Source organism: Carassius gibelio, chromosome B1 (assembly GCF_023724105.1).
Source record: "Carassius gibelio isolate Cgi1373 ecotype wild population from Czech Republic chromosome B1, carGib1.2-hapl.c, whole genome shotgun sequence".
In the NCBI taxonomy this organism is placed as follows: Eukaryota; Metazoa; Chordata; class Actinopteri; order Cypriniformes; family Cyprinidae; genus Carassius; species Carassius gibelio.
This window is the reverse complement of record NC_068396.1, coordinates 14336110-14345948: the sequence shown is the minus strand read 5'-3', so window position 1 is coordinate 14345948 and position 9839 is coordinate 14336110. Positions and strand designations below refer to the sequence as shown.

The 9839-nt window shown below is 34.4% G+C and overlaps 1 protein-coding gene across 2 annotated transcripts; it reads right to left on the bottom strand.

The window, feature by feature from the left end:
* Positions 1-3388: 3388 nt before the first annotated feature.
* Positions 3389-9459, bottom strand: LOC127949737 (rho-related GTP-binding protein RhoH). 2 transcript variants are annotated; one of them, XM_052547244.1, is made up of 2 exons: positions 9200-9459; positions 3389-7618 (listed from the first exon to the last, which is right to left on the bottom strand). In XM_052547244.1, the coding sequence occupies exon 2, from the start codon at positions 7274-7276 to the stop codon at positions 6689-6691; it is 588 nt and encodes a 195-aa protein (XP_052403204.1). In that variant the 5' UTR covers positions 7277-7618; positions 9200-9459; the 3' UTR covers positions 3389-6688. The 2 variants fall into 2 exon arrangements, with proteins under 2 accessions (XP_052403204.1, XP_052403203.1); XM_052547243.1 differs by having other exon boundaries at positions 3389-7615.
* Positions 9460-9839: the final 380 nt, after the last annotated feature.

Genomic DNA, 9839 nt, shown 5'->3' with positions numbered 1-9839 from the left:
CATATTGTTTTTTCAATGGCAGAAGCACAGAAATGAAAATGTAAAACTAATACTACAGTGCTACAGTGCAATTAATTTTACAAACTGCATCAACATATTGTGACTGTGTATTCAGAACATTTTATAAATTAAGTATTTTCTCACTCAAACACACAAACACACACTGTATATATCTGAAAATTCCATAAAAAAAAAAAGTGGGATATGTTTTGTCCCATGTGTAAAATATCAGTGAGTTATTTTACAAGTAATTTAAGTAACAGATTTCTAAGCACCTTTGGGGAGTTGTTTGTAACTAAATCTATTTAGATTGTGTCAGACAGCCCCCTCATATTTCCCAGCGCCTACACAGGAATACAAGCACATACACACACAATGACTGTAGGGTCTGAAATGATGACAGGAACAAGACAGGAAGTGGTTCTTCTTGAGGCGTCTTTCTATCTTTCTCTTTCTTTCTCTTTCTTTCTCTTTCTTTCTCAGGCGTAGGAGAGTTTCATATCCTGTAGTGCACTTCGACATATTATGCTGTAGAACTACTTTTCCCATAATGCTCCAGTACAGACAATCGTTCTCAGGAATGATTAAATAGCCTAGATTGCACTAAAGAAAGCAGTTTTAAGTATTTTTTTCTTCCATTGTTTTATCTTACCTGTTCATATTACAGTGCAGCAGATCAGGTAAATTTAGAAAGAAAAAAAAACTCAATAAAATGAATTAATGACTCAAAATGACTCAGTATTCTCTTTGTATTTTCTGAAATTAGGGTGATTCCCTCAGTATCATTTTCAGGGGTGTCTTCCCTGTCCTACACACTCCTTCCTTTCTGACTCACTACTGCCAGACTACACAAACCATGGAAAATCCTAAAGGTTGATGTGATGATATTTAATATATCTGCCTATTAAAAATGTTTTTTTGTGTTTTCTTTTTTTTTTTTTTGGTTTTGTTTTGTTTTTATATATTTGAAATTTGCATATGTAACTTATCTTGTGAAGCACAATCTCTAGATTTTGGCTTAACTGTCATAGATAGGTGATTGTGCATGGCTTTGATGCTTTATGGGTGTATGTATGTGTATGTGTATCAGAACGCTCATGTGGTAACAGAACAATGCAGGTGTTTCCTGTTGTAAAAAAGAGAACAGAATGTGTGGTGGGTCGCATAGAACGAATGTGTATATGTGTGCGTGTATTGATTTAGTCTGTTTTGTAGACCACAGCACTCTGTAAATTGGCAGAATATGGACTAAGGCAAATATATATGTATGCATATGTATATGTATGTATATGTATGTGTATGTATATGTATGTGTGTATATATATATATACAGTCTTGTTCAAAATAATAGCAGTACAATGTGACTAACCAGAATAATCAAGGTTTTTAGTATATTTTTTATTGCTACGTGGCAAACAAGTTACCAGTAGGTTCAGTAAATTCTCAGAAAACAAATGAGACCCAGCATTCATGATATGCACGCTCTTAAGGCTGTGCAATTGGGCAATTAGTTGAATTAGTTGAAAGGGGTGTGTTCAAAAAAATAGCAGTGTGGCATTCAATCACTGAGGTCATCAATTTTGTGAAGAAACAGGTGTGAATCAGGTGGCCCCTATTTAAGGATGAAGCCAACACTTGTTGAACATGCATTTGAAAGCTGAGGAAAATGGGTCGTTCAAGACATTGTTCAGAAGAACAGCGTACTTTGATTAAAAAGTTGATTAGAGAGGGGAAAACCTATAAAGAGGTGCAAAAAATGATAGGCTGTTCAGCTAAAATGATCTCCAATGCCTTAAAATGGAGAGCAAAACCAGAGAGACGTGGAAGAAAACGGAAGACAACCATCAAAATGGATAGAAGAATAACCAGAATGGCAAAGGCTCAGCCAATGATCACCTCCAGGATGATCAAAGACAGTCTGGAGTTACCTGTAAGTACTGTGACAGTTAGAAGACGTCTGTGTGAAGCTAATCTATTTTCAAGAATCCCCCGCAAAGTCCCTCTGTTAAAAAAAAGGCATGTGCAGAAGAGGTTACAATTTGCCAAAGAACACATCAATTGGCCTAAAGAGAAATGGAGGAACATTTTGTGGACTGATGAGAGTAAAATTGTTCTTTTTGGGTCCAAGGGCCACAGGCAGTTTGTGAGACGACCCCCAAACTCTGAATTCAAACCACAGTACACAGTGAAGACAGTGAAGCATGGAGGTGCAAGCATCATGATATGGGCATGTTTCTCCTACTATGGTGTTGGGCCTATTTATCGCATACCAGGGATCATGGATCAGTTTGCATATGTTAAAATACTTGAAGAGGTCATGTTGCCCTATGCTGAAGAGGACATGCCCTTGAAATGGTTGTTTCAACAAGACAATGACCCAAAACACACTAGTAAACGGGCAAAGTCTTGGTTCCAAACCAACAAAATTAATGTTATGGAGTGGCCAGCCCAATCTCCAGACCTTAATCCAATTGAGAACTTGTGGGGTGATATCAAAAATGCTGTTTCTGAAGCAAAACCAAGAAATGTGAATGAATTGTGGAATGTTGTTAAAGAATCATGGAGTGGAATAACAGCTGAGAGGTGCCACAAGTTGGTTGACTCCATGCCACACAGATGTCAAGCAGTTTTAAAAAACTGTGGTCATACAACTAAATATTAGTTTAGTGATTTACAGGATTGCTAAATCCCAGAAAAAAAAAAATGTTTGTTAAAAATAGTTTGAGTTTGTACAGTCAAAGGTAGACACTGCTATTTTTTTGAACACACCCCTTTCAACTAATTGCCCAATTGCACAGCCTTAAGAGCGTGTATATCATGAATGCTGGGTCTTGTTTGTTTTCTGACAATCTACTGAACCTACTGGTAACTTGTTTGTCACGTAGCAATAAAAAATATACTAAAAACCTTGATTATTCTGGTTAGTCACATTGTACTGCTATTATTTTGAACAAGACTGTATATATATATATATATATATATATATATATATATATGTATATATTTGTATGTGTGTGGGTGTGTGTGTATATATATATACATATATATATATATATATATATATACACACACACTCACACACACACACACACACACCTGTATAACATCTCCAACAGTCTCTCTTACACACATTAAAGTTTCAAGCCTATTTCTTTAAAGGGACAGTTCACACAAAAAGGTAGATTCTGTCATAATTTCTTCATTTTAAAGTCATTACAAAAGGAATGTAAGAAAAAGATACTTTGTAAAATGTCTCAACTGTTTTTGTTTGTACAGGTAAAGTCATTGAAGTCCAAAATAACAATGGACACTTTCTTTCTTTCTGTCTTTTTTTATTTTTTATTCACAAAGCACACACAAAAACACACACACATATATATTTATATGTATGTACTGTATACATTTTGCAGTTTGAGTACAATCCTGTTGACTGTATTACCTAATGCGACCATTCATTTATTCATTTGTCACAAGAGCAAAGGTTCATTAAGTTATACACTCATTTTAAGTTGATTTTTTGAGGTACAAAATATTTCTGATATCACAGAAATACCTTGACTTACAAAACATTTTGAAAAGAGATTTACATTGTATTTACATTTCACTCTGCAGTTCTAACATTTTTCTAGGGAGCCACGAAGCACAGCGTGGTTTCAGTGAGTTCAGAGAGAGACGTTCTCCTGCTGGGATGTGGTTTCAGGGTCTAAACTCTTTAGTTCTCCAAAAGCACCGGCCTACATCACTTCGTCTCCATAAACCACATAACATATACTCCTTCTTTCTGTTGCTCTGTCTCTTTTTTCTCCTCTGCCGACTCTTCCTTTTATGTAGTGCGAGTAGTAGCATGCATCTCCTTTGTTTTTACATTTTGCCTGTGTGTTATTTTGATAACAATTTTATAAAACATTCTGCTGTCTAGTAATATAGCACAAAGTCTCAAAATGTCAGAGACTGCATGGGAATATTATAAATAAATGTATTATGTGCATTTTCCTAAAATATCTTCTATGTATCGATCCTTATTCACATAAGTAGTTTTATATTGTTCACAAACAAGGCTCTGTCAGTTTGCTGGACAAGCAAATTGTCAGTCTGCTGTGATACACTGCACATCTAAAAACATCTGATGTAAAATATATAATCATAATCAAGAAGGTCTGTACAGTATTGTACAGTGGTGTTGAAGCTTAAGTAGAGATCAGCTCGAACAATGTGAACTCTGTCTCCGTTATCTTCGTGTTCATTCTAACCAGTCACTAGCACACAACATAACTGACAACCAAACCTGGAACCTCAGAATACAGAATGTTTCAGAACGGCTAGAAATAACATACTCGCTTTTTGTCCTGCATGTACAGGTATGTAGAGTCTTAATGGAGAAGACATTACGTATAAAGTATTACATATTATATTTGGTGAGAAAAAAACGCTTAACCCGTGGCTTGCAGAGTGATTATATCAAGAGTAAAACATCTCAGATTCAAATGTTTATTGCATAGACACAGAAGCGATTATTCACAAATGTTATCATGATTTATTTGTAACATGCCGTATACTGATATATTTAAACAGAACGTTTTTACATCAAATGAGGTAAGAAACAGCTTGGTTATTTTTCTGTGCAGATATTTTGTCATTAATGTTTATGATGTCAGTAACTAATTTATAATGGAGGTCCAATTCACCAGTTTTAAAAGATTTTAAAAAGACAAGTCTATGTATAAGGTATCTTCAAAAATGTATTGTGGTTTCTCAGATCGAATAACATGGAATAATTTCTAGTAAAACTGTTTTTAGCAAGGTGTATTCAAATGAGGTATGGGGACCCCCTAGGGGCCTCCAGAAGGGGCTATGTGGGCCGCAGAAAATTTCAGCGGAATTAAGTGTAAAAAAGAAAAAAAAACAACAACAGAAAAAAACTTTGCAGTTTACGGTAAAAAAAAAAAGAATTTTTAACCTGTTAACTGTCACTCACGTTTTTGAAGATAGACATGAATGTGCATGATACAAACCTAAATTTTTTTCATTCATGTCTGAAAACATTTTGTAACATGATTTTGATGTACCATTTACATGGTCATGCAATGTCTGATTTTAAAATGGGTTTTGAAGGATGAATTTTGAGATTTTATGTTTTCAAGTGATATATAACTTCTGATGATTTCTAAAATGTGATAGAGAAAAAGGCAACGAGGAAGTCTTTTTTTTAAACAAAGGTCAAAGCTCCTTTTGTAATGTAGATTTCTGAGGGTGCACTCTTGTCATAAATTATATATTTGGGAGTCTTAGACCTTTCCAACGATATATAGTTTGTCAAGATTTGATTAGATTTGATTGTAATATAGTATAGTCAACGTAGGCGTCCCGTATACGGGACGGGGTGACATTTAACAGGTTAAATAAATAAATCAATCCTATACAATTAAATTTAACTCATTAATAAACATTTTGAACAATAATATTTTAATATTTTCCAGATAATATAATTTATTTATAATCATTTATTATTAACATTTTAAATCACAGTTTTTAATATCTATTTTTTTCTCATATAGTAAAATTCTTGGCATTAATAAGTTTGTAAACCACCTTTTCAAAATCATTTTTATTTATGATAAACACATGCCTTAAGTTCATTTTTAGTCAGAAATCATGTAAACGCATTTTCCATGGGTTCGCTGTGCATGACAAACCACACAGATACTTTAGCAAAGTAACAGCTAAACTCTTTTTTATTAACATAACTACTTATTTAATTGACTTAATAAAGACTATAAAATCAATCTTTTATGAATAAGAATTTCGACACTGAAATCCCCATTCCAGTATTTAGCTCCATAAACAACATTTCACCAAAAAAAAGCATTGTCAGCAAATCAGAAATACATAATTAAAGTGATTTAATCGCCATCTAAAATTAAGATTACAGAAGGAGATCTCAGTGTGACATTATGATTTTACATGATCACAAGTGTAGGAGAGGAACCAGCAGTTTCGATTCACAAGAATTAAATTCATAACTGAACTTGAAGAACTACAATCTAAAAATGTACATTTTGCAACACATGTAGCAGTGTAATAAAAGATGCACATCTTTTAAAATATATGTTTAACTTGTAAAATCCTGTGATTGATAATTTTATATTAATAAAATTAACAAGGGCACAGCTGTTTAATGAATAAACAGTCCCACTTTATATAAAATATGTATATGTCCTTATTGTGTTCACACTTTTGCTGTTATCGAGGTGGGATACGGTTACGGTTAGGGACAGGTTGGGTGGTATGGGTAGGTTTAAGGGTGGGTTAAGGTGTAAGGGACAGGTCAACAGTATAATTATACAGAAATTAATTACAAATTTAATTACATGCAGGCCTTTTTCAAAATGTAAATACGACATATTTATGTACACAGTAAGTGCATCTTATCAACTGATTCATTTAAATGTAAGTACATAGTAGTTAAGGCCAACTAATATAAAATGGGACTGAATAAATAGCTGTTCACGTCTGTAATGTGTCTAACGTATGGTCAGATTTCAGAACCTGACTCAAAATCAAACAAGTATTTTAAGTAAACCGTATTTAGACATCGGTCTTTGTTGAGGCTTCAGATACTTGGTTTTGTGTGTGAGAAACAATATTGTCTTAGTGATGAGAATTAAACAACATCCCTCTATTGAAATCATCAGGAGATTTTACAGGGGTTAAGGTCCATCAGTCTCCGCCTTGTCCGTCTCCGTGCCTGATTAACAGCCGTTCGAACGGCACACTCAAAAACCTGTTGCACACCACGATTGCTGAGAGCCGAGCATTCCAGGTATCCCTTGGCACGGATCTCCTGTGCCACCTGTTTGCCATCGGAGGCTGTTGTGCAGTTAGTACGATACGGTCCCATCTCACGATGGTCTGTCTGTGTGGCTACAACCAGCACAGGTACTTTTGGAAGAAATTCCCTCACTTCAGCGATCCATTTATAACGCAAATTATGTAACGAATTTGGATTTGCCACCGAATAACATAGCAAAACCACATCGGCCTGCTGATAGGACATGGGCCGGATTTGGCGGAATGTATCATGTCCTGCTGTATCCCACAGTCCCAAGCTGATCTGGATTCCATCCATGAAAACATCAACGCCCGTGTTTTCATAGACAGTCGGTCTGTAGCTGTCTGGGAAAGTTTCAGAAGTGAATCGTACAAGAAGAGCAGTTTTACCCACTGCACAGTCCCCGACCAGTACGCATTTCACTGAGGTCTCTGCCAACCCATTCATCCTTCCTTCTCTGGTGTTGTAGTTATTGTAAAGTACAGTCTAATGCTTCTACAAAAATATATTAGCGGTGTCTGACTGAAGAGGAAATCATCGTTGTAATTTCAAGTCTGCAGAACTATGAGGACTAAGAGCAAAAACCCTGCACGTTCAACAGCATTCTGAAGTCTTCTTCACGATCTTCGTCTTGGGACGTGGTGATTTACTCCTCGGCTCTGGATTCCCGTGAAGGTTTTGGAACTGAGGTCATTATGTACCCTTAGAGATATTTAAGACATAAATCCAGAAGTGAGAAGTCCCCCAGGCGTGTCTTTCATTTGACCGTTGTACTCTCTCTGACTCCTGCTTAGTTGAAAGAATAAAGAAGTAAAAATTACTATTATGCAATCACAAAACACCAAGAAATGATTTCATACAATGAGATTTTTTTTTATGTAACATTAAAATAGATTTATATGTAGTCTCATATTTTAAGAAATTATCATTTACTCAGACTTGTGTCATTTCAAACCTGTATGATACTCTTTCTTATGTGGAACACAGAAACAATTTGGAAAGTTTTTTTTTTTTTTTTTTTTTTTTTGGTCCATAGAGTGACAGTCTTTGGGGTCAGATGTTGTATCGACTGCAACGTTCCTAAAATTACATTCCTTTGTGTTCCACAAAATAAAGAAAGTAATTTTCTCATTCTCATTTTTGTGCTAAATATACATTTAAAAAATACATACTATACCACCATGCAATAGACAGTCACTCAATTTTTCACTTTCTCCTCATTTTCATAGATGTGAAATAGAGTACAATGTCCCGCTATACTACAGAGCATGTAGACCTTCCTCATTATGAGGCCTGGGACGATGCTTCGGGCTGACAACAGCCCAGCTATCGACTAAAGTCTCATTTAAGAGTTTTTGGTTATGAGTGTTTTAAAAAGGCTGTTTAACACAAATACCACAGCATATTTGTTTTTTATTTAATAAATCTATGGGCTATACCAGTGCTGGTATCTATACCAGTGCTGGTAAGGATATTTCAGACATAACACAAACTTATAGATGATTCTCGAAATGGCAATGGCTTACACTTCCTAGGCCTACATGGCTGTCGTGAGAGGAAAGAACACTTATGATTCAAACAGCTGTTCAATTTAATACCACAAAAGGCCAAATGGTTGTATTATATTCTGTCGGAAAACACTTTTTGGCATTATCAGACTACTCTTAAGAATAAGAATAATCTGGCAAGTGTTTAATAATCTCGACAATGGTTAAGATACATTTCTGTACCAATACGTATTTTAAAATGACTCCATTAATTATATCTTCATCGACAACTGAAACACATAAGGATTCTGAAAAGAAATACTATAAGTATTGGAAAAAAAAAAAGGAAAATATATTTTTTTATTTAAATGTATAAGGTTACAATACGTTCGGCGATGGAGCACAAACACTGTTGTCAGACTCTAAGCATTGTAAAGTATAATAAAAATTTAGCATAAAACAAAAAAAAAATTATTGTATTTTTTTTAATCAAAAAACAATTAGTAAATAAAAAAAATTATATGCTAGCAAAAAGTATCAAACATTCATTTAATTAAGCCCTTGGTAACCATGTTATATTAAACCAGGGAACAAGAATGTTTTTCAAAGACATCAAATTTTAATATTTCAAAAATCTCAATTTCAATCTACATTTAAAAATAATTCATTTAAATTTAAACCAGTCAAGAACCTAACAAATATTGAACACTATAGCAGGTTTGGATTGTTAATCAATTTATGCAGATGATAAAAAGTTATAGATTAAAAAAAAAAATAATAATTAAAAAACATTTATACATTTATAAAACAGATTCACCGTTTTAAACTGAAGCGTTATATAGTTAATAAATGTAGGCTGTTAAAAAGAAGAAAACAAACTCACCTCTTTGAACTCTTCAACTGTGAGATTTACAAGTTGATGTAAATCAACTCAATTTAGCATGTTATTTCGTGTAATCTAATTAAGCATTATGAAAAGATCAGAACGAAAGCTGCATATTTCTCCGAAGTTAAACTGTTTAACTCAGGAAACTCAAATACTCAAACACAGAGAGAAAATATGTGCCTTCACAGACAGAGCATATATGTTGCATCCTCTAGTAGAGGGAAGTGAAATGCGAGGCTGGGCTCTTTTCTCTGTAAAATCATACTTCAAATCTCCTTTAAGCTTCCGCTGTGACGTTCTCAGCACATCTCCGGTGTTGAGTTTTGCTTCTTCTGCAGTCAAGAACTCATACATGAAACTACTGCAGGTAATGCAGCAAAGATATAAACAAGAACAAGATCAAACCCTATATCAGCTCTCATGTCCAGATTAGATTTACTGTTTGTTCTTTGTTTGGGGTCCCTGAGACTTTTCAGACGTCTATAGAAGTCTTTTCAGGTCAGAAAAAGTCAAGTCCGTTTTGAAATTAACCCTTATTTACAGTTTAAATTATGTTATCACTAAGTAGACACATTTTAGAGAGGACTGCCAGACAGTATGGTATTTAAAAAGCCAGAGAAGTTCTCAGTTCTCAAAC

Excerpts from the sequence above, each read along its gene's own strand:
- LOC127949737 (XM_052547244.1), bottom strand. The coding sequence starts at position 7,276 with ATGAATGGGTTGGCAGAGACCTCAGTGAAATGCGTACTGGTCGGGGAC.